This window comes from Zonotrichia albicollis, chromosome 1 (assembly GCF_047830755.1).
Source record: "Zonotrichia albicollis isolate bZonAlb1 chromosome 1, bZonAlb1.hap1, whole genome shotgun sequence".
Taxonomy (NCBI): Eukaryota; Metazoa; Chordata; class Aves; order Passeriformes; family Passerellidae; genus Zonotrichia; species Zonotrichia albicollis.
In genome coordinates, this window is record NC_133819.1 from 138,591,585 (window position 1) to 138,617,596 (window position 26,012).

At 37.9% G+C, this 26,012-nt stretch overlaps 1 protein-coding gene across 1 annotated transcript in view; it reads left to right on the forward strand.

The window, feature by feature from the left end:
- Positions 1-26,012, forward strand: part of EIF3H (eukaryotic translation initiation factor 3 subunit H) — an 87,580-nt gene that overhangs the window by 44,266 nt on the left and 17,302 nt on the right. Inside the window, exon 3 of the mRNA XM_005479557.3 lies at positions 25,564-25,731. Coding sequence (XP_005479614.1) covers positions 25,564-25,731 — 168 coding nt within the window. The remainder of the gene's footprint in view (positions 1-25,563; positions 25,732-26,012) is intronic.

Here is a 26,012-nt window from a genome sequence, read left to right on the forward strand (position 1 = left end):
AGGATTGGCAAAAAACATATCAGTGAGAAATGCAGAAGATGGTAGTGTACCACTTTTATGTTTATAAGATGGTAATTTACTAGTTTTGTAATTAGTGAGAGTTGCATAAGTAAGCAGGCAAAGCTTAAGAAGCAGGGACAGTGGAAAGAAATATGGGCATTAAATTGGCTAAGAGTGGAAGGAGAGAGGAGAATTTGTACATGAAGAAAGAGTATATTTACTATAGTGGGAGTTGTAATTCTGTGTTACTGGGAGTGATGATGGGAAGTAGAAGTTAAAAGGCAGGGTATTGTTTTTTTGGTAGAGTCTTTTTCTGTAAAGATAAGGCTAAAATGGGTAAATTTATTTTCTGCATTGTAAAAATCAAAGGGTTTGATTCAATGCATAAAAACCAGCATTTGAGAAATTTGATGAACTGTGTGCTAAGTGATTATTTTACCTCCACAAGAGACCCTGAGGCCTGCAAGTTTTTTGACACTGAGGGAAATGTGTAATTTTTTAAAATAACTCCTGCTGTTAACCTAAGAGAGAACTTCCATATGGAAACCTAATATATGTTCCCTTAGCCATGCCAGAAGTGCAGATATGGTGTTTCATGTAGGCTTTTCTGTGGCTCTCAGGCTCACAATTGCTGAACATGTGACAGCAAAGAATGTATTTCACCAGAAATTGGTAATAAGCTGTGTTTTGTATGAAAAGAGGATAATAATCTTTGCCTTGTGCCACCTACTCTGATAACCCTACAAAACACTACCAAATGAAAATATGGGCATCTGTTCTAGAACATGGGATGTTTTCTTTTTTAATAGTAATTTCTACTTTCAGTTTATGTCTTCTGTTCAAAAAAGATTTTGAAGCTTTTCCTTTCCCCAGCCTTCCAGGGACTAATCCTCTACATATGAAACTATGGCTTTCCTTTCCTAAAGATGAAGGAACTGGATATGAAATGTATAATTTCTTGAGCTTTAGGTGGGTCTTCATGTGGAGGGCCAAACCATATCACTCTGCTCCCTTTTTGTCAGAGGAACATGCTTTGTATGCTTTTAAAAACTTGCTAAAGTACTTTATCATTGTGTATTCCATTATGGTATTTCACAGTATTTCACAAAAACCACATATAAAAGACATATTAGACAAATTTAGTGTGCTCTGTAGATATTCTGGAAGGTGATCTGTCTGCATACCAGGAAAGATGTTTGCTTCAAACATACTCAAGAAAACAAGTTCATTTTCTTAAGCAAGCGAGCTGTTTATACAAAATATTGTCACTTCAGGACACATATGAAGTTAATGACTAGAATCTGTTTGAGGTGCTGTCAGATGGTAGTATATGTTTTTGGCACACCATTCTTACTAGTATTCTGATGTTTCAGGCCAGATTTTATTTAAAACATAATTTATCTGAAAACTGGGCATGTAAATAGTGCTCTCCTTCCTCCCCAACAGAAACATTCCTTCTAAGAATTTTCCTTGAGATTTTAAAAATGTGTCATTGTAAAACCAACTGGGGAACAAGACCTGAACAGTTACAAGAGCCACAGTATTTGAGGTCTACTCTGCTGCTTATCATAGGTATATTGTTTTCTTTAGGAGTAAAAAGAAAATATATTTCAGTAAATTACTATAGCTGGATGGCCTTCATGGTAGTTGAAAAAGAAAGAGAAATAGCTGACTTGCTAATAGATTGTGTAATTTGTTATTTAAAAAATGATACTTCACATCTATTAGAAGACTGCACAATATTATAACCAGCTAGAAAAAAATGGATTCTAAGTCATTCCAAAATAAATAAAGCTTGTGGTTCTTACTGTGATACTGGAAAGGGGGAAAAATAAAATCTTTAGAAATATTTTAACATGTTGTTTTTCTAAGTATAATTAATTAATGGGTCCTAATATTTTTCCTGTCTAATTTGTATAAGTCAATTATTACCAATGGGAAAAAGATTCAAACAAGCCAAACAGATTTTCAGTTACTTTTTTATAACAATTCCACAGAAGATGAAGTATGGTAACTTCACTGTTCCGTGCAATGGGCAGATTAAAGCAGGATTTTTAAGCATTTTTTTAAAATAAGCTAGCTACTTACCCAGTTCTGAAAATTTCACTAGTCTCATGTAATTGAGGGAAAAGACAATGACAAATTGAGTTGACCATCATTTAGTCTCACTTAACACCTAACATCACAGGCACAAGGAGTATGCTGTTTTTCAGACACATTTTTGGCTATTTTAAATAACAGTAAGGTAACATGCAGATTTTTCTGGTTCTCCTAATTTTTTTAGTTTCTTGGTAGCTGCTGTGGAAATGTGGGGCTATTGCAGACAAAGGGAGCGGTTTACAAAGGTGGAGGAAGGGTGGAGTAGAAGCTTGGGAATGTCCCTGAACAATATTTCAAAGGCCAGATTTATTCTATTGAAACAAATCTCCTTAGGCTTATTTTGTGTTTATAAAATTGTAAATTTTCTCTCTCTCTCAGAGAGTAGCAAATTTGGTGGCAGAGGAAATCTCAATTGGCGTTTCACCCTAGAATGAGAAGGTACCTGTAATCTGGCCATAAAAAAAGCACAACAGTGATCAGAATTAAGCAACAAATGGTAAAACCCAGATATGTTAAATGTTTCAACCTGTTAAATGTTGAAAGTATTTACTGGAGGAGATGATGGTTTTTCATTCCAAGTTTATATGGCAGTACTATGTTACACTCTCACAGAAATATGCAAGTAAAGAGATGATAAGGTGAGATATCTTCCATTTTACTAGACACAGAACTACTTTCAATGTATAAACTTCAAGGGTGACACATTTGGTTTACAATAAGGTGCATGCTTTTAATCAAGTTTTTCCTGTGCTTTAGCTGATGCAGTCTGTTTTTTTGCAAAACCTCTCATGAGCTCTTTGTTTGAGCACATTTTAAGCTGTAATTGCACGCAGTGTTCTGGTGAGATGGAGGGGCCTGTATCCCTGAGTGTTTTGTTTGTTTTGGTTTGGTTTTGTTTTTAAGTATATGCTGAAACAGTTTTCTAAAAATCATTCTGGTGTTTTGACTTTTACAGTACCTCAGCCTTTCAAGTATTCAGTTTAATGAACTGTCTCTGTTAAAACACAAGCATGTTTTCTCTGCTGGGTTTTCATGTTCCTAGAAGTTGGGTATCTCAGAGGATTTTTAGAGTGCTTTGTAAGCTACTCACTAATTTTTCATGGAACTCAGTCTTTTCCCATAGATTTTATTTAAGTGACTCAGAAAGTGTAAATGGGTTCTTCAGTTCCTAGCAAAGTGTCCTGCTTGCTTGCAGCATCCATTTGATAGTGTAGCACGTAAAACCAGCTCTAGAATAGTGGCCCCAGAAGGGTTGCTGTACATTTGCTTATTTCTGTCAAGGTACCTGTAAACCCAAATGTGGTCATGTTGCATTTGTGTAATGCACCAACTGCCATGTTCCCTTGCTTGGAAGTGTTAGCAAGTGAAGTGTTGGGATTATGAAATACACCTGATAAAATAATAGATTTTTATCAAGCTTTCTTGAGCATCCTGACAGAGGAAGGGTTCCTCAAAGAAAAGTGAGAATGATTTGCAGCTGGTTTTGGACAACTCTTCATAAGCAAAGTCGGCAGTGTTTGTGCTTTTTGTAAAAAATGTAGCTGAAATAATGCCAGAGGTGATGGGAAGTGTGAGAATAGGAAAATGGAAATGAACCCTTAGTATTGAAGGAGTATTTACATGCAGAAAATGGAAAGCTAGACAAAAGCTTAAAAGTAGAGAGATAAACTTACATTTGTTGTAGCAACAACAGCTTTTCCTTTCCCCTCCAGCCTTCTTTATTAATGTATTAAAGCAGTTGAATAGGAGAACTGTCTGTATTAGCTTGGTGAATTGATACGAAGAAATTATCAGTATACTGGTCAAAACTAAAGGAAGGCCAATTATAATAATTTTTAAACAGAAGAAGATAACCAAGAGACTGGATTGTTTATTTGTTGCTGTGTGGATCCTATACGTAGGCATGGCTGTGTTTTAAGTTGCAATTGACTTCTTTTAAGAATGTGGCTAGGAGACAACTTGAGAGGATCCCCACATTTTGACTGTAAGCAATGCATTTAGTGAGCTTCATGCATCAAAAAGAGCAGATGTGTTTCAAGGTGGGATTTTCTATGCAACATGAAGCTTGCTTGGATTGAAAAGAAAATGAGCGGTAGGGAACGTCAAGCTAAGGAAGAAAGACAGCTGGAAATAATAAGAAGGAAATACACTGGCTCGTTTTTATCAGCTGTCCTACTCAGAGAGGAAGTTGAGAGGTTTTGTGAAATGGGTAAAAGGTGATTCAGTGGGTTGGATAAAGCCTGAGCTGGTGAAGTGGCTTTCATTGAAGACAAAGATGCCCAAGAATGTCAGTGCCTAGTAAAGGGTATGGAGGTGTTAACTGGTGCTGTGGGAACATGCTGTTGTGATCCAGCCTGAAGGATCAAACTTAATTCCGGGACTTGATCCTGCATTTGCTGTAAAATTAAACATACGCCTCAATGCTTTTAGTTATTCTGCTATTTTGCCAGTCTGCCAAGAATAGAAATCTCTGGTTTCTTTCCCTTTCCCTTTCCCTTTCCCTTTCCCTTTCCCTTTCCCTTTCCCTTTCCCTTTCCCTTTCCCTTTCCCTTTCCCTTTCCCTTTCCCTTTCCCTTTCCCTTTCCCCTTCCCCTTCCCCTTCCCTTCCTTCCCTTCCTTCCCTTCCTTTTTCACAGTTGAAATTTGAATAATTTTTTTTGTGATTAATCTTGTCTGCATAGCATTCTGCAGAGAGGAGGACCCTTTCTTTGATGGTTCCTGTCTTGACTTACTTCATGTAGTTGTTAATTGGTCATAGATTGAAATACAGTATGTACCATTATTTCCTCTTCATAACTTATCTTACTCCTACTTGCCAATAGCACCAGAGATGTGTGTGTATGGATGGGGACAGTGATTTGCACACACTTCAGGGTAGAGAGAAGACTGCAGAATGACTTAAAGCAAGATATGTCAACGTCTTCAAGTCCTGCAGCTCTGCTTGGCAATAGAATTTTCAGAAACTATTTCCTAACTTAATGTTATGTAAAAATACTCAAATCAGTAGTTCTAACACCAGCAGCCTCTAAGACCTTGACTGTTAATGCACTGTTCTATTGCATGTTTTTCTGTCTCAAACTGGATTGGATCTTTAATCATTAAAATACTTTTTGTATTGATACATGATGCCCTCTTAAATGCCTGTTTTCAATGACAAAACAAATGCTTACTCTTTAGACAGCTTTCCACACAGAATTGAGGGGTTCTGTGGTTGGTTTTGTTTGTTTTTTGGTAAGAGAAGATATTTGTTTTGGAATTCTGGCACTCCTTTTTAATCATTTGCTGCATAAATCCTGTGTTGGTATGTAAGGCACTCTGACTATGTATTTATCCTTCACACTGTAAATTCAGTGAATTAAAGTTTCCAGTTAATGACACAGAGCCCTTACTTTTAATTTTACAATATTTTCTCAGTTTCTCAAATGTAAGAAACAAAGTACATATGTATTATTTGATCAATTCTGTAAGTTCTGGATGACTTAAAATGATTTAAATATTATTTAAGTGTCTTGCTCATGTTTTTCCTAATGTGTTATAGCTCTTGTTAGGGCACTTATTGCTGGGAGCAGACCATTTCATTGCTCTGCAGTTTCTGAAGCAAATGATCATTGCTATAGGAAGACCTTTATAGGTAGAGTTTAATTTAAATATGTTCTTGGCTGTTAAATTTTGTAATTTAAGCACCCCTGGCAAAGCCGCCCTTACCTACCCAATGCAGTTGTATGGTGGCCTGAAAGCAACGGTGTATTGATTAAGTTGGATGGCTTCAAGAATGGTGAATTAACTGTAACAAGTAATTTATCCCTTCTTTGATATTTTTAGGACAGTTTTTTTAAATGATGAATAGGAGAAAAAAAGAATTGATTGGGTATTTCTAGTTACAGTGCTGTTCATTCTAGGAGGAGTGATTTGTTCTCTGCAGTTGAACTTTTATAATACATGTGATTTAATCTATCAGCTGAGGATGGGAGCCATCCCAGCTGTCCCTCTGTGCATTTGGCTGCCTGGTCCTGCCTCCTGCCTTGTGCAGGATCTGGGGCTTGCATGGCCACAGAGCGAGTCAGATCAGCTTGTTGATCTACTGGACACTGAATCCAACAAATTGATGAAGCTCATGTAGCTGGAGGAAGAGGAGGATTTGGTATGGACCTTCCGTTTCAGCAGCAGTTGAGTGTAAAGGATTGAGTGTGACATGAAACGGTCTGATTTTTTATTCTCAGCTAAATATGCAGATAATGTCAGATACAGTAATTCTGAAATAAGCCTGAGCAAAGTATTACCTGTTTGACTGCTGTAGACTTGTCAAATTCTGTAAAAAAGCTGCCATGACTCTCATTAAGGGAGGAACTACATTTGAGCTCACAAAGACAGTCAGGTTACTTGAGCATTTAGACAGTACTTGAGATTCATCCAAACTGCTCTACTATGTTCAAGGCAGTATAAATGGATAATGATTTCTAGAGCCTTGCATGGAAGCTTCACAGGGCTCTGTGCATCGGATTGACATTTTGGTTCTTCGTGTTGGTTTGAATTTTTTGGGAATATGGGGTGGGTTTTGCTTTGAGTTCTGAAAAGCTTTTGCATCACGCTTGTCTTCAGAGTATTCCAAAGTTACATTGCAAGGTGGATTATTTGCCACAGTTATTTGGAAGAGAAGCTGGGGCTTGCTTGTTTTTTCTTAAATCTGAACAAATGCCAGTATCCCCACCATGCCTTGATTCTCCTTGTGTCAGAAGCAGTCCTTCTTTGTCCATTCTTCTCCTGCAGCCTTTCATCCCTTTTCTGCAGGGTCAAGGACTAGGACACAAGTAGCACCTAATAATTTTATGTGCTTGGTGTTGCAGTTCTGTTTCTGCATGATAGATTCTTGGTATTGTGCATGATTTATATCATGACACTGCTGGCCTGATCATGTTTTCTGTGGCCAGTTTTTAATTTCTGCTCCCTAGATGATCACATGACATTTATATCTTCCATGGTTTTCTCCCATGTCTTGCATTAAATATATATATATATACCTTTTTTATTATATTATTACAATAATTGCATTTTTGCAAATTTAAGTGTGAGAAAAGGGCCCTGTACTGAGGGAGTTTTCTGCAGCACAGTTTGTGTTACTACATAATCTATTTTTTAAAAAAGTTTCCATGTTCCTCTGATTAAGCATCTTAATCATTTTCAGTTCTACTATGAAATTTTTGTCCAAGAAAAATAAGTTTGGATGTGGATATTACTTCTTCATCTTCTGACTAACCAAATGCTCACTGGGTATTTATGCTTTTTTGTCCCCGGTTTGATGTTAGAATTGTTTGGTGACCAATTTTGTTGCTCACCAAACAATGTGTAGTGATCAGTTCTGTTTCCACTGCCTGTAATGTTCCTGCCATTTATAACACTGTATAAAATCCAGTCTCTCTTTCGTCAGTACTAATGGAAGTGAATGATAGTATGAGGTGATGGAAACATTTTATTTCCTAAACACTTCCCAGTTTGCCGTTGATTTTGGTTTCCCTGGTGGACTGATCTTTCACAGCTGTTGCAGAATGTAAGTGCGTTTTTTCCCTGCTGTGCAGATATCTGCCTTTTTCTAAACTCTCCATGGCACAAAAGGGTCTTTTTAAAATGTCACAAATATAAAGCAATTTCTGTTGGCATTAAATGTAAACATTTTGCTGTCATTGTTTATGGAAGAAATTGAAAGTTTAGGAGTGAATGGGTAAAAAAAGATAAATATTGAGCAGTCTCCATATAGAAACAGGAATGTGAGTTACACATAGTTTGTTCCTTAGGAAATATCTTACATTCAGTTTTATCAGTTACTGCTTGAAAATACTTGGGGCTTCACTTCTGTATAATTGCAGTGACTATGCTGTCTGTTGTCTACTCTTGGCTATTTTGCCACTAAGTTTTGTCAAATGTAATGATATATGGATGAATTAACTGTAAGTTTGCTTACACTCTAAAACTAGTGAAGCTATATATATATATATATGCACATATCCAGTTTTAGCTATATATATTTATGTATATAAATATGCCTAGATAAATGGTTTCATATGTTTAAAACTGCCTAAAACCCCTTATGAAATAAAATAATAGGATAGGTTTTAATTGAGATAACTTTACTTTTAGAAATTATTTTCCACTGAGGGTTAGCGCTGGGCATTAATGCATACATATGGAAGCATAATGTTGATTCAGATGGAAGAGGAAATATCAATTTAGATTGAGGAATGTGTTCCCTATAATCCTCCCTGTTCTCAGTTATTCTTGTAGGGCTTTGCACAGAGTTTGTAGCCATGGTGCGGGAATACTAACTTCAGTAGCAGATGTGAGCCTGAAGCTTATTACATGTTCCACCAGATGTTTCATTTATCTTTAGGGCAACCTTCTGGTTTGTTTTTTATATCAAACACTGTGAGAAATAAAATTCAGAATATATTTTAAACATGTTATGAATATTTGGAGATAAAGGAAACCTTTTATAACTTGAAGAACCATTGTAATGTCTCATATTAAATATATTTTTCTTTTTGATTGTATTTCAGCAAGATATTTTAAAATTTCCATTTGTATAATGATCCAGTCTTAGACTAAGCTTGCCTGTAAAGATAATGTAACACTAAACAGAGCAGATTTTGTATGTTTATGTAAGCCTATTGTCTACTTCTATATTTATTAATAGTTCACGTGATTTGATATCTTACATATTTACTGCTAGAGATTCTTCACAGCCTTTTGGATGAAGAAGCCTCAGTAATTTCAGTAATAATTCTGAATCTCAAGAAGAGATCCCTTGGGCTGATGCAGTTGATATTTCTTGAAGGAAATTAATCTTTTAATTTCATCTTTGAATAAGCGAGCCACTTGTGTGGCTCACTGGTTTTGTCTTTGCACAAAGGCTTTCACCTCTGTGCAGAATGGGGTATCAGAAATCCAGCTTTTGTCCACCCTCAGCTACTCCTGTGCTCAAATCATGTGCCACCCTTGCCATATTTCAGTTACAGCATTGTTTAAAAGCTGATGTATGTCTGGTCTCTGTGAACAAAAAATAAGTGTATCTCTCCCATGTCATGGAAAGTTTTGCCAGGGAAAATTGTAGAGGATAGCAAGTGAAATGTTTATCTGTGTTCATTAGATTTTGTTCATCAGGCATGTTTAACAATGTGAGGACACGTCAGGGAATTTGGAGGTCTGTTTTAAAAGCAAATTACATGTCTTTAAGTCCAGGATGGTATTCCTGACCCTCCTCATGCTTCCAAAATAATGCCTAAGAGAGGAGGCTGTGAGAATAGACTTGGTTCACCACATGGCCTTTTAATGAGAGAGGAGGAGAGGAGAAGACCCTGGCCTCCTTCTCTTTGAAGGGCAGCAATGGAAAGGGCAGAGTTTCGGTTGTGTTGGGGTGATCATACAGCTCATTTTGCCAGTTGCCTGGAAATCTCTCTGCGGGAGTGGCTGTCCATTGCAGAGGTGGGATGGGTCACCATGGGCTGGGTTATGCTGAGTCCCAGGTAGGCATCTGGATTTGTGAAACCATTGTGAATTCAGCTCTCCTGCAGAGAAGTTTCAGTAGGTGCAATTGTCAGTTTCTTGTGTGTTTCTAAGTCTTAGGACTTTGGCAAGGACATTCTTTTCTGTGGAATCTTTTCTGTGGAATCTTCCACTTGCTAATAGAGTGGGACATGGTTTCAAGACTCCTGAACTCCTTATGTGTGAGACTTGAAGAAAGATTATTTGTAAAAAAAACCTGTATTTGACTCTTAGCTAATCAGCAACTGAATGTATTGGGCAGTGGAAAAACTGTTATGCTACCAATCAGCATGATTTTGGTTGGTGTTTTATGGCTAAGGCTCTGTGCCTATACACCACAAGCTCTGTGTCTGCGTGGATACATTAAGGCTCTCTAATAAGCATCACTGACTCAGTTCCCACAGAAAGAAGGATTTTTTTTCCAGTCCCCTTGAGTATATTCAAATGATAAAAGATGGAGGAGGTACTTAAAACACAAATTGCAGGTTTTTAAGTAGTTGTTTAGAGACTCTTGAGAATGATATAAACATCTTTCATCTAAGGAAGGGTAAACTTCTTACGAAGTTTGCAGATTCCCTGCAAACTTGTAATTGTTATATGTAAAAATAAAATACATTGAGAAATTTAAAATAATTAGGTAAGTATAAATTGAGGTTATTCTTGCTGAATTGTCACCTTAACAGATACCTCAAAGTTGCCACTGTTCCACTCATTAAACTTGTATTATTTTGAACTGTTTTCTGGTATAAATGTGTAACTGTGACAAATGGAAGTTTTTAGTTTTTTCAGTGAAATACTTCAGGAAATAACATTCTTTGTAATATTTTGAAGAGAAGGAGTCTTCAGCAGCCCATCTAGGTGTGATTCTGGTTATAGTGATATTAAAGAGAATTTACTGAGTCTGCTCTTGATGGCTGCAACACTATTTTTAAAAAATTTAAATGCAACTTTAAAAATAGGAAGTCATTTTCAATGTACTAAAATGCTTTTTAATTTACATTTCTTTCTGCCACGTTTCTCTGTTGAACAAAATTAATTCTCCAGGCCTTTATTTTCAAGTCCTCTTGACATTGGAGTTCGGTGTTATTCAGTCCTTGGCTTTGTTTCCTTTTTGTCCTTTGACAGTTCTGTATTTTTGTATTTGCTTACCATATTGAACTGCAGATGCAAATCTAAGCACAGTTTGTGTAACAAAATATTTTCAGACTGGCTTACCCATGTTAATTTTTTGAAACAATTTCTGTTACATTTTTGACATTCAGTGAGACTGTCTAAAATAAATATAGTCTGTGGCTGTTAACCAGAGATTTTGCACCTATTGTGACTCATGTCTTGTTTGCATTTGAAAAAGTATTTAGGCTGAATCCTCTGAGAATTATATAGTCCTCTGTATAATTGCTTTTAACGTTTTCAATAACTAACAAAAAGATGAATGCAGAATGAAAATAATTGTTTTTGAAACACAAAAAATTTCCTTCAATGAGATTTCACACTATGGTTGCTTGTTTCTAGAAACCTATATTTTATTCAAGGCAAACTTGGTTTACTTATATTGTGATATTTTTATTTTAGCAATTAGCAGAGCTTTGTGATTTTGGCCCTTTAAAAAAAATAATGTTTTATGTGGCTGAAATTAATGTTTGACATTTCTTTTTGTTATTTTTCTTTACTGTATTCTAACTTAGTAAGCCATATTTTCCAGTCAGAGAATCATTGAATTGCTGATCTTGGAAGCAGTGTCTGGAGGTCTCTGGTTCAATCCTCCTGCTCAAAGCAGCACAGCTAGAACAGGTTGTACACACGAGTTTTAATTGTCTCCGAAGCTGGAGGCTCTACAGCTTCTCTTGACAGCCACTGGAAAATTTGCCCTTCCTCAGAGTTTGAAAGCAAGCAAACAAACAAGCTATTTTGTCATATATTGAAGTTGAATTTCCAAAATCTTCATGCACATGGATAAGATCCTTCTCCCTTCTCCAGCTCTCTCAGCCTCTCCTTGAATGACAGATGCCCCAGTGCCAGTCATCTCTGCGGCCTGTCCCTGAGCTCTCTGCAGTAGGTGCAGGAGCCCAGCATTGGACACAGCACCCCAGATGTGTCTCACCAGGGCTGAGCAGAGGGGAAGGATCAGCCCCCTCAACCTGCTGGGGGTGCTTTGCCTAATGCCCAAGAACTCCCGGCCTGTCCATTGATGGCTCAACCAAATGTCCATCCAGGACTCCCAGTTGCATTTTCTGCTGAGTTTCTTTCCACCTACTCTGCCCCAGCATGTGCTGGTGCCTGGAGTTCTTCCTCCCCAGGAGCAGGACATTGCATTTGCCTTTGCTGAACTTTTTCCCAGCCTGTTTAAGTCACTCTGGAAGTCAGCACAAACCTCCTTCTGGTTTTTATCATGGCAAACTAGCTGAGGGTGCACTCTGTCCCATCATCCAGGTCATTAATGAAGATGACTGAAGAGTATTGGACCCAGTATCAATCCCTTGGGCACACAAAGAGTGACTGGCATCCAGATGGACTTAGTGCTGCTGCTCACAGCCCTGCATGGCTCATCATCTTTGTGGCTTTTTTCTGAAGTGTGTTTGGATAGTATTAATCTTGTATTCTTTTTTTCCCCCTCCAACTATAATTTAAGTTTGTAAATACAATGTTGCAAAGGCATTTTGGCATTTTGACAGTGAAAAATAGGTACCACCAAGTGATTTGATGATTCATCTCTTCCTCAAATGAAACTGTTTTGCTTCAAGGCTTTGTTCAGAATAAATGGTGAGTGCTGTCCCAAGGGTTTGTAGTCTTCAGAGAAAAGCGGGAGTGGAAAGAATTGACTTGTCCAGCCCCCATCAGGGAGTCCTTCAGCTGAGCAAGCAGTGGAACCACAGCCTACTGCCTCCAGCTCTGATGTACTGTGCTTTTTCTCTTACTCATTAAAGAATTGATTGCAGTGAATCTGCCCCTCTGCTTCCCAACTTGTTTCCAATGTAAAAAACCTTCTTTAAGTTTATAACTTCCTTCTTGGCACAGAGCATTTTTTCTGCCTGTTCAAACAGGGTGTGAGTTCAGTTCTTGGCTACTTTAAAAGAACAAGCCACACTTAGATATAAAAGTTGCAAGTGCTATGTTGCTGAAATATTAGCTTTGGCTTGCAAAATCCTGCCATATGATGTTACAAGCCCTAGAAAGAGGAGGAATTCATCCTGACTCTGTCTTGTGTAGCTTGATCTAAAAGCCATGAGCTTTATTTTCTAAATTAAGTATTCTCAGACTGTTGTGGGTTTTAGTTTTGTTTAAATTATTTGGTATCTTTGCATTGGAACATAGTGCACAATCTCAAATTGCTGTGTGCCAAAGGCTGCTCCTGCAGAGGCATGATTGTCTTTTTCCTCAGGTATCTAACCACTCCTGGTTTTATTGTTCCTCTTGCTGGGCTGTGGAACAGACTTCGTGAATCTGGCCTGAATTCATTGTTTCTTTGAGGACACATTGAAGAAGTAGAAGTGGTACTGATGCAGGCATTGCTAGTGTTAGCTTGGGCTTTAGAAACTCCACTGAGCAATAGCAATGATGATGCCATTCAGTAGATGCTATGCAGTGTTGTAGTTCTTTACTGCAGGAGTAATGCTCAGTGAAATGAGGATTTCTGTTCTGAGTTACCTTGGCCTGATTTTCCCTAACCATGATGTTATTATCTGGGCAATGGTGAGAAATTATAAGCTGAAAATTTTTTGGAGTGGGGGTAAGGATTGAGATGAACTTTGTAATACTGGAAACAAATGCTGTCAGCCTTCATTGTCTTGTTGAGAAGTTGCCTTTACCTTACCTTTTCTGTGTATTTAAAAGCATGGTCATGTGCATTAACATTTACTATGGAAAATACACCTTGATTCATGGTTAAATATCTGTTTACATATGGGATGTATATATGTATATGTTGTGTGTATGTATGTATGTATGTATTCTTTCCTCTCTCCCCCTTCTTCCACCCCCTCACATCTGTATGTATGTATGTATGTATGTATGTATGTATGTGTACATATATGCACACACATGACTGAAAATAAAGGAGGCAGTAAGTGATGATGCATCTGATTTCCATGGGAAGAAAATGGAACATGTAGTAGTTGACTATGCAGATTGTTCAGGACAAGGTTGGAAGTCTGGTATAGAAATAGTTTGGGGATTTGGAAAATGTTAATGCAGTTAATGCACAGTTAGTCTGGTCTGTCTTGACCAGTTGAAATGCCATTCTGGTGTACCAGGTTTTACTTTTTTTACATCCACATAGCAGGCCTCTGAAAGCTGACCCATTGTTGTTTAGGTGCTGCAGTAGATTCATTCCTGTGTGTTAAAGCAAGATCTGGTGTGTGTGTGTGTGTGTGTGTGTGTGTGTGTGTGTGTCTCCCTAACTGTGGTGCTTCTTGTGGGAAAGTGGCACGGTAGCTGCCACTGAGCCTTTCAGAACTGTACTGCTGGCTTTCCATGGCACCTGGGCTGTGACTTGCTAACCCTGTTTTAAAGCATTATTTTGGAGTTATTTAGAAGTCTGTGCTGCTATGCCTGAAACTGTAACACTTTTAAAACCTTAAGTACTGTAATGTTCTTTCACTAATTAAATATTGCATACGCTAATTAATTGATAGATGCCGTGGTAGTAGTCATGTAAGGAAACAGTACAATGTATTAGTGATGTTCTTGAACATTTCTGATTTCAAATTGGCATTAAAAGGTTTTACCTAATAAGGCATAACACTGGCTTTTTTCTAACATCACTGCTTAGCTGTATGGGACGAGATGTGGTGAAAATTTGGATGCCATCAGCTCTGGATGATGATTTTTTGATCAGTGTCATATCTCTCACTGTAAGCTCTTGCTGCCTGCTAGCATACGTGGCCACCATATAATTTCTTGCATCTCCAATACCCTTTTAATGCTATCACCTGTCATGTTGAAATGCACATAATATTATATGTAATATTTAGGGAGCAAAGGAGGCTGAGTTTCACATGCAGGAAGGGACTGCTTCTATGAGAATTTGATTTAATCTGTTGTTTCTTGGTGCAGCCAACAGCTTCCAAAATAATTGTGCTGTGACTGTTGGTTGGCAGGGAAGACTTAATAAAAAAGCAGAAAATGTCTTGTGATCTAATTGCAGTAATTTAAGAGTCTTTCGGGCAAATGCTTTCACAAGGTTTGAACCAGTAGTCTTATTCTTCCTCCAAAATTGAATATTTTTCCTCAAGCTTCCTAGAGAATGTTGATCAGTGTCTTTTACTTTTGAACCCATCTAAAAATCAGTTTCCTTCATATTATTTCACAGACTTAAAACTATCCTGAAGAAAATTGCAAGCAGCTCTTGGTAGCCGTCATGCTACAGTAAAATACTAGTGTAAGATGTGCCCCTCAAAAAAGGGAGTTGTCTGATATACTCAGTTCTGGCTCTCATTAAGCATCATCTCTGTATGGATCCGTGGCCTCCACATGTGCAATGCAAACCTTGCACTTCATCCCGAGAAATCTTTAGGTGGATGGGTTGTTTACTTACCCTTTTGTAAGCCTGCATGTTGAGAATTTTTTGTGTTAAGAGTTTGGATAAAAAAAGCTGAATTTTCCCTCTCTTTTGAAGAGTTGCCTAGTGATAAGAAGTGGTGTTAAATATGTGTGTCTGTTGTGTAGTGGCAATCATTAGCTCAGGAACTAAACCAGAAGGGAACCTGTCACTCTAATCTGCCTGCAAGCTAAACAAGGGCAGAGATTTCTGTTGTGGCAGGGATTGCAAGCAAAAGGACTTGACTCATTTTATCTGGAAGTCAATGCTTGGCAAAGCGAATGTCTGACCCTGGATCTTGTAGTGAAGAGATACTCTGTCATCTGTCTGCTGGGTAGGGCTTGGCTTGAATTTTGACTTACTTGTACCTCCTGTGAATTAAAGTGTTGCTCATGGCTTGAAGACGTGGCTGGCAGCCACGAGGAGCACTTGTAGATGGTCCTAGAGCAGAGATCCAAGTGAAGCTGCCCTTTGTTAGAGCTTTCAGCTCAGTCATTGCTCTCTGAGCTGGTCAGATGGGATTTCTCAGGCTGTGTCCTGGACTGCTCAATGGGATGTGTTCCTTGGAGGTGTAAGTGGGGCTCTAAGAATGTTGTTAGAGGTGTGCTGAAGCGTCCTTGTGACATTGTGTTCATCTAGGTATTAGACAAAGCTCCTAGTTGCTGTGTTAAATGAGGGGTGATAGTTAAGTGCTGCTCTTACTGAAGAGAAAGAAGTTAATGTGGCATTTCATAGCTGTTTGCTCAGCAAGTAGCAGCACCTGGGCTAGACAAAACTGGTAGACTGTAAAACCAGTTGAATTTTGGGGGTTGTGTGGGGTCCGTCTGCCTTCCTGGAAGGAGCAGTAGCTGCTGACTGCTTCAGGCCTTCCTGGTGCATGGGGACGTCCTGCCCCGCACAGTAGGCCCCCAGCAGAAGAAGCAGTAAGGGCAATGCTGAAGATATAATAATCTTTTTATTTTTTAATAAAATACCTGTGTAATTTTGATTCAAAGGATGAGTTTATGGTGGTGGCTACCATGGTCTTTTGTTTTGCCAAAAATTGGAACTTCACTGAGTCTCACTGCTAAATGTTTAGTAGTGTTATCCCTACATGATGGGCTGATGGAGGTCACAGAAAAATAACTGGTGTAACTTTCAGCTGAAAAAATAGGCAGTAGCAATGAATTGCTATAAAGACAATTCAGGAATATTGCTGTATGGGGGCTGTGTGTGCTTCAGTGCTCAGACCGTGTTTTATGAGCTTGAAACTTAAGAACAATGTGAAAAATTCTTGAAAGCAGACTTGTGCATATTTAATACCTAGCCATCAGAAAACCACTTGCTTCATTGTATCTGGTAACACAAGAAGGGTGTCTTGACTTTAAATAAGCTGTGGAATATGTCCCTCCACTTCCCATTGCCCTTTGAATTTCAGCAGTGCAAACAGTTATTGGTAGAAAATACCCAAACTTTGAAGCTTTACAAAGAAGAAAAGTGGTTTTTTTCTGTGTTTTCAGGGAGATGAGGAGTTTAAAAGGGCTAAAACCCCTTATGTGAAGTCATCATTTTTCTTCACTTACTGGAAAGTTATTAACTAAATGAGACTGACTTTCTTGTGATGCATGCTGTATGAAATTACTGATTTTCAAAATGCAGTGATTTTTGAGTTGTTTCCATTTCAGTCTGTTCCTGTTCTGCTTTCAAATTGTTGAATATGAAAATCTGTGTTATATTAAAGTAAAAGTGACTGTGTAATTCATTAATCTTTAAACATTTCCAAAATTTTCCAGGTAATTGAATAACCTCTTTGTATATTTATGTAATATAAAATTTCATAAAAAATACATTAATCTGATTGACATTTATGTAGGAAAAGAATTAGTTTCACCACACATTTTTGTGTTATTGTGTGCTTAATTGCTTTGTAACTTAGAGCATTAAGGTAGCTATGTTGTAAAGAATATGTTGATATTTTGTAAAGAGAGAGCTTTTACCTGTTAATGTATCCTCACTAGAGTAAACAAGCTAAAATCAATGGCTGTTAAACAAAGTTAAGGATATCTTAAGAAACTTTAAAAAAACATTTTTTTAAAGGGTGTGCTTTGTTAGATATGAGGTTTCTGTAACACAGAGTTGTTTTTTGACCATGCTAATTCTTTTTCATGCCTTTAATCCCACTTTGCATGTTAGCAGCTAGAATGACACTGGACAAAATTGGTGTAAGTAAAGGCTTCAAGGTGCTGAAGTCCATGGGAATACACTCCTAATAGAAAACAGTTGATGCTTTCATTAGGCATGTGATGTTTATTAGGAAATGAGATATCATCTTCCTGCCTTCTTACAAGGAAAGCAAGCTTTAGGCTGAACAGATGGCATTTTTAGTAGTACAATTTACTGCTGTCATGACAATGTAGGCTGACTGAAACTTTTTCTCTGGATAAAGATTTTGATCTCATATCAAATTTCTCTTCAATCAATGTAGAAATAGTAGTGTAGTAAGCCAAATGAATGCTTGGACAAGAATAGTGTTTACCTGCCCTATAGGAGGAGATGGAGGATTAATTGCCAAGTGTTTGTAAGATGCTGTGAAGATGGATCTTTCTAGATAAATGTGAAAAAATACTCCAAAGATATGGCAGAAAGCCTTCAAATATGTTGCTTTTTCTTTTGACCATTTCTTCTTGATAATCATTGCCAACAAAATAGTTTAATTATATTGCTTGATTTTAACATTATTTCAAGATGCTAGTTTGTAGTGAATTTCTGAATTAAAAATGCTTTTTGAAAACTCGATGTTTTAATATTTCTGAAAGATAGTATTGTAATGCTTTTATCCTTTGGAATAGTGTTGCATACATTAGCAGACAATTTCACAAGTTACCTTGACAGTCCTACCCATCACATTTAGAGTCGTCTGCAGGCTTGAATGTACTTATTTAAAAACAGGACAAGTTTCCATTATCTTGAATTGTGTAGAGAATTTTGTGGTCAGTGAGATTTAGCTTGTCCAAAGGCTTATCTGAGTGTTTTGCTCATTTGTTAATAAAATGCTGTAATAGGTTGATGGCTTTGATTGCCTCCGAATTCACTGATTGTGTGCTTAGACCAGAGTCCCAAACCCACTGTCAGAAACCCCTGGGTGAGTGCCAGCACATGTGCAGGAAGTGGTGTGCTTCCATTTTCTGCTTTCCCCTTGTCCTGTCACGCACATCCCCGTGCTCCCCATCCCTTGTTTTACTCATTTGCTCTCAAAACTTGTCCTCATCCTTTATTCCCACCATGACAGAGCCGCCCTTTCCTCCCTTGCCCTGCTTGGTCAGAGCTGTCAGCTGTCCTTGTGCTGGCCTCTGGCTTGGAGCCTCCTCTGTAAAGTAGCAAGGTAGTCATGGGCAGTCCCTGCTGGCTCTGCTGGGGTGTCCCTGACCCCGGGACAGTTCTCCCTGTCCCTGATACCGGGGCTGTGGTCGTCAGCTCTGCTGGGCACTGTGCTCTGGCAACTGCTGGCTAAAGTGGTAACAAAGAGCAGTCTGGAGGTACATGCTTGCACTTGGGTCAGTATCTCCCGACAGAAGCACTCCAAATGTGGGTTTTTATTTTTATTGTGTTCTGTTACTTTTCACTGTTCACCTACTGATTGTGATATCTCCTCTGGGTGTCCTGTACTTTATTCTGTTAGCACAATTAATATCACACAGTGCTGTCATAAAACTAACATTGGGTTTTGATCACGGTTAAAAATGAATGAGTTTACTGAGTGTACATAATGAATTGGTACTGAAGAGTCTTTCCTCTTCTGTTTCTCTCATTCTTTCTCATAAAAGCAAGGACCATTTTGTTGTAGAAAAACATGAAGGTACTAGCAAAGCCTCAGTTGTTTTAATAAGCATTCACTCAGAACAGGTTGGCTTTTACTAGAGCAGTAGTGTTGGTGGCATAGATGGAGGGGATTCCTAAAGATTTGTAGCCAATTTATCTCATAGCCTGTACAGAAAATGCAGATTTGTGAATGTTCAGTTTTTCTTCCTCTGTTGTAGCTCATTAGAACACAAAATTCCTCAAAAAAAAAAAAAAAAAAAGCTGGTGAGGGGCTTGGAATACAAATCCTGTGAGGAACGACTGAGGGGGCTGGGGGTGTTTAGCCTGGAGAAAAGGAGACTCAGAGGTGACCTTATCACTCTCTACAACTTCCTGTAAGGTGGTCATGGTCAGCTGGGGATTGGTCTGTTTCTCCAGGCAGCAACTGACAGAATCAGAGGACACAGTCTCAAGCTGTGCCAAGGGAAAAATAGGTTGGATATTAGGAAAACGTTTTTTACAGAAAGGGTGATAATGTACTGGAATGGTCTGCTGGGGAGGTGATGGAGTCCCCATCCCTGGATGTGTTTAAAAAAAGCCTGGATGTGGCACTGGGTGCCAGAGTTTAGTTGAGGTGTTGGGGCTGGGTTGGACTTGGTGATCTTGAGGGTCTCTTCCAACCCAGTGATAGTGATTCTGTGATTTGGCCACATAGGTTCTACCCCTTTTTTTCATTCTTCAATTTAGCAATTAAAATAGGGTTGAATTAAGTCTTTCGACTTGCTTTTCATTTTGTGCTTTTATGACTATGACTCTTGGACTTTTGCCTATTTTCATGATTTTTTTTCCCCCATCCAGCTACCTACAGACCCTGGTCTGCTTAACTTCCAAGTTTAGACGAGGTCAGGTGCTTCCAGCCCTGTATAGCAAAAGTGCATAAAATAGAGTACTGTTTTGTAACCATGACTTGATATTTCAGAGGAGGAAATTAATATTATTGAGGAAGGCAATATTTACTTTTAATTTTTTTTCTCCATGAATAGGGAAATTGTTGAGTTACTGGGCTTGTGCATTTGTCTTGGGAGAAGTGTGTATGTGTGAGGTGGTTGGCTATAGATAAAAATCTGTAAATATTTGTATGCATATGTGTTGCACACTTTAGACAGAGAAATATATTTCAGCAGCATCTAAAGGCTTTTTCAGATGAAACATTGCCTTTGCTGGAATTAATTCTGAATTCTGGTTTCTCTTTTCTCATTCTTTTTAGTTGTATTTTTTAACCATAACAAGTTGGTTGTGGCATTCCTTTTTTTTTGTATCTTTACAATTGGAATTGTTATCAATAGATGCAGTTATTGTGATTCACAGTTTTTTAGACAATTAATTGAGATTGTGTGTGTGGAGGGAAACAAATTAATCTGTTGTCTCCATAATTCTCTGTGCTAAATTAAATAAATCAATTTTCCTTCTTTTCAAATGCATATGCTGGTTCCTTGAACTAGCATCTGCTAACTTGGTTTAGTCATTGAAGATACTGTCTGAAGCATACATGTGGTTTGGCAAAGTTAATATGTATAGAAAACCCCAAATTTTTCTGTGCTGCGAAGTGTATAGCACTTGTTCAGTACGCATGCTACCACATGGTAGCACTTCAAAACAGATAAATTATTGCATTAAAAATACAATCCACATTAATAGTGGTGCTATAAAAGGAATATTTTGGTTGTTTTTCAGTATATTTTGACCAGATTAACCAAAATTTGCTATGTTCATGTTGCTAGTTAAATTCAGAGAAGTGCTGGCACAGAAACTGGGTGCTGTCTCTTCTGATGGACTTTTGTGTCCCTTGGACAGTATGCCTAATCTTGAGTAAATTTTAGGTAGTTTTACTTCATCTGTCTTCTGGGTGCTCAGCATTCTTTGGGGAAACAATATTCATCCTGAGATTCATTCTCTCAACTTGAGTGTCTCTGTGAGGAGGCTGTAGAAGCTGAGGGAGCAGTCAAGGTCCTCTTTGTTCTTGAACCAGTGCCCTGCCCTCCTGAAGGCATGTACAACTTCTGCTCTTTGAGCACACTTAAAAGACAAATTTGGGACACATGGGTTGAGGCAAACACTGAGTTGTGAGTGGCAGACCGAGGTGGCAGAACAGAACACTATACAGGTGTTAGTGGTTTGTAGCTTAGAGTTGGTTGTTACTTCTTTTGCACAGGGCCCACTGCAGCAAGCTTGGCGATGAACAGCATAAAACCAGTCAGTCTGTGGCACCTAACACTGGTAGAGTCCTTCCATTTCAGTGGGGTGTGGCTTTTTAGGAGGCATGTGGATTGCTGCTCTTAAAAATCAAATTTCTTAAAGTGTATCAACTTGAGTTATGTTTTGGAAATTAAGGCCTTGAGCCAGTGAGGTGTCATCAAATATATTGCCTCCAGGCCACTATTGATCACATGGGTTTCACGTGTCACAACAGTTACTGATAGTCTGAATGTGGCCAGGATGAAATGCATCTCCTCTGATGATAACAATCACTGTTTCAGTCAGCAACATGCATATGTGATCCCATGAGAAGTGAATTCTAATGAATTTTTCTTGGTAAAGAAACAGTTCAATAATAAGTAAACTTGCATCATTTGCCGGTTGTTTTTGAACTCTAGTCTTTTAGATTTGTTTGCATTTTAGAATAATGATGGACCTTTTTTTCAGTGCTTCAGCTGATTTGACCTATTCTGAAATTAGGCTTTCAAATAGTGAAATTACTGACCAGATATTTTAAGTTATAGAAAACATGGCTGAATTGTCACAGTGAATGGGCCATTACATCAGGGTTCAATTCTTTCTCTTGTATCTGATACATTATGCATTTTTTTTTCTTTGGTTGTGTTTTTTTTGGTGTGGTTTGGGTTTTTTTGAGGTTTTTTTTTTTTGTTGGTAAGGTAGGGTATTATATATAGGATATATATCTCCTATATGTTAAAAGCCCAGATAAAGTTTCTAATATTGGCAGTAGTTTCTAGAAACGGAAAATGTCTTTGTTATTCTATTACTTTAAAAAATCTTTTACAGTATTTATTAAAACAAAATAAACTGCTATAATAGGGTTTACTGTCAAGGTTTTTCAGTCAAGGCATTTTGGTAATACAAATCCACACGAGTCAGTCATTTTTAAACAAAAGCCCGTATTGTATAGTTTTGCACTTTTCTTTGCTTTAGACAAGTTACAGTAATGCTTTCTAGCTTCCCTTATTCCCCATCCCCACCCATTTGGTTGCAAACTAACAAAAAACTGCCCTTTTAGAGGAAGGAGGTGATGTTTTTTAATAATAAAAAAAGTGAGAATCTTTTAAAAAACTTTTAAAATCTAAGAATCTCAGAAAGGTGCTCAGGAGGCAGAGTTTGCACGTTCTCAGGGCAAGCAGCGCTGCTGGGAAGTGCAGGTGGGGCTGTTGCCTTTCCTCATAAGGACATCCCTGAACAAATAGTTTGTTTTAAAATGCAGGTACACTGTCTAAATGTGAGGGAGAAGGAGGCAGCATCCTGGTCTGGTTTTTCCCCTGCCCTTTTTTTTGCTCACCTCAGTTCTGGGTGCTGTTAGACTAAAAGGCTCTTTCAGTGTCAGCTTTGCAGAGTGGCTTGGGTGGGACTGTGACACAAAAAAGTGCACAGCTGTCCCAAATGCTAGCAGATTGAGCAATAAATAGAAGGAAGGGAGAGAGGGAACTCTTGCCCAGTCTGTGCTAAGCTTCTAGGTAAAAAGATGATGTTCTGTAGATTGGGCAAAGGATGTAAAGAAACAGTGGTAACGGTATCAACAAAAGCAGCTTGGGGGCTGTTATCCATTTGTGCAAGTTGGCAGCTTGTTGGAGCTATCTAGCTACTAATACATGTTATAAAATATATATGTTTGGTTAAAAGAGTTTCCATTTCTCCCTGGTGGGGACTGCATCATGTTTTAATTTCTGCAGTTGTTTTCCCAAGGCAAAGATGTTAGCTATTGATGCTTTATTGGTTCTTTGACATTTTTTCCACTATTGCCTTCATTATCATCTAACTGCTAACAGTCATGAGAGGAGGAATTGCTGACATGAAATCTGGATGGTTTTCAGTGAGTCCTTTTTCTTCTGGATAGTATGTCTTGCATCGTATCTCTTGTATCGTGTTACATCTCTTACATGTAGCTGGGTGTACTGTGTTTAAGAAAAGAATTTGTTCCTGGAACTTGGCTACCAGTTAGCTCTCAGAGGAACACTTTTGAGAGCATGATATGCCTTTATTCAAGTTTGTTAAAGACCTGGATGTTTACCTGCTCTTGAATATTACACTTCTCAAAGTGGAAATTATCTGGATGTATCAGCCACATGATTTCATAGGAATCTATGTCTAAGTGTCTTTCCCCCATCATTACGTGACCATCTCTACTTTGAGAGTGTCCAACATTACAAGAGAATTGCCACTGCAAGAAGTCTAGCTCAGCTATCTAAAAGCCCGCATTTAATTTAATTAAATTTAATAATCACAAAATCCCTCCTAGTTTTTCCTCTTAATGACTTCATTTGGCTACAAAGGATCTAACTATAATTTCATTTTTTAGCATGTTGTAGCAAGTCATATGAGAAACAAGTCATTCTTGCTTTCTACACAGATATACCTTTGAAAAGCTTATTTTAACCAAAAGAGTTTATTCTAGCTACACTTAATAACTTGATATACTTTTCAATTCAAAATCATGCTTACATGAGGAGTCTTTTAGTTTGTTTTGGGGTCTTGTTTTAATTATAAAATTTAGAAACTTACCATCTTCACCTCCAAAAAATCCACGAAAACTTTTAAAGGACTGAACCTCTTTAACAAACTAGATCTTTGCTTTTGAGCTAAACACTGAGATGAAAAAGCATTGGGCTCTGGGTAAGCAGCTGTGTTCAGCCTGGCCTCTGTTTCTGGAAGTAGCACAATGAGCTTGCTTAGGTCTGGCAAGAGGAAAGATTTTCTTTCTGACTTGGAAATAGCTGTTTGATCAATTGTGCAGGCTGCCCTGAAGACTGTAGAGGCATCTCCAGATTTGCCTTGGTTTAGAGACACCCACATCAAGCAGGCCTCTCCTTTGCTGGCTGTGTTAGAACAGAGCCCACATGGTTTTCCTTATTGGTCGCGGGATGCTGGATTATCGTGGTGCCCTGGGTAAAACACAAATTTCAAGTAATTCCTGTTAAGATACTATGGTATAAAATACAATCACCAGCATATACTGATAGAAGAAGTCTGCAAGGGTTTCTGTGAGTGTATGTAGGTTACTAGAATACAACAGTCAGTCAGATATGGCAATTTAATGAAAAGGCAATTTAAGAAGACTGCAGAATGTAGTTTGTGCTGCAAGGATGAGTGATAAGTTGGAAAAATATTTGTCCAGTCTTGAAGAATGTCTCCTCGTATTTTTAAATAATATGTGTGGATTTTTTTCCCCTTTTGAAAGGATATGAAGTAGGGTCTGAAAATGTAGCACATTCCACAGCTAATTAATTTGTGTTTCTCTCTTTTATAATGAATATCATATTTGCATCAGTACAAGGAGAAGCCTTGAAAAAAATTACCAAAAATGAACACATGGAGTGTGTGTGTTATCTTTGTAATTTTTGCAGCTGCAGACAAAGCTTAAGGATTGTGTAGTGTTTTTGCATTTGATTTCCTGTGAGTGGCTCCGAATGTTGGTTCATCTGATAATCACACTGATTTCTCTTTCCTTAAATTTAACCAGCAGTCACAGTGCCTGTCTGTTTAAAAGGTCTGATAAGTGATAAAGTGTGTTGTTGTATTTGATGAGATCGTGTTAAATATTCCTGAACAGAACTCTGTTCCGTGAAGGTGATTGTTTGAATGAAGCATTTAACAGAAACAGAATTTTGTGTTGGTACAAGGAAACATTACAGCTGCTGGTGTAAAAAACCTTACAAAAAGTATGTTCTCTACTGTTTAAGGTAACTTGCTGTATTTAGATACATGTGCATTATAAACAATAATATGTACAAGCATGCATCTGTTGCATTTATACACACCAAAAAGAAGAAACAGTGTTGAAAATTGGAAATAAAATGCAATCAAAAGTATCTAACAGCTGTAGCTGGTTCCCCAAGCTCTGATACTGAAAATGTAGTTTTATGTTGTGAAAAAGACAGTTTATAATCAATTTCATATATTCATTAAATAATTCTCCTTTTGAATCCAAAAGTTACCTAATTCCAGACAGCATTGCTGTCTATTACTTAAATCACAATAAGTCTTTGTTATTAAATGGTAAAATGTTACTGCTTAATGAAACCCCCAGTATCAGATATTTTTTTTATGAATGTGGAAGGTAATGCACACTGTAAATGACGTGTAACAGTTTGTTGATCACTTTAGCAATTAACTGCAGCTGGAAAAAGTCTGCTTACTCAGGCTGGTTTTACTCTCATTCTCTGAGAAACTCTGGGTTTTAATGAAGATAGTCCAGTGAGTAAACAAATTTCTAGGCAGTTGCAAAAATGAAAATAAAAAACAACTGACTCATTTAATATCAATTTTTCTCTTTGAATACTACCGATTGTGTAAGTTTACTTTTTTAACATGCATTTTATTTAATCCAGTCCAATACCAGATGGAAATGATGCGAAGCCTGCGCCACGTAAACATTGATCATCTTCACGTTGGCTGGTACCAGTCCACATACTATGGCTCTTTTGTCACCCGTGCCCTCCTGGACTCCCAGTTCAGTTACCAGCATGCAATTGAGGAGTCTGTAGTTCTCATTTACGGTTAGTATGAGGTTTCCTTTATTACTCTTTTCCCCTCTTAATATTATTACTACTATTTTTGTATTCTGTCTTTTGCCTGTAAGAGTAGCCTGGCAGGCCTTTTCGAGTAAATACCAACCCTGTGTCTACGGCAGCCTCAGCAGCAGCTAAGTCTAGACAGGGTTTCCTTCTTTCTGTTTATTTTTCTTGCTATCAGAGCCCTGATGTGTACGTTTTGGAATGCTGGAGTAGCTGCTTCATTTTTATTCCTTCATCTCCCCTCCCTCGTGGAAGGGGCTGGT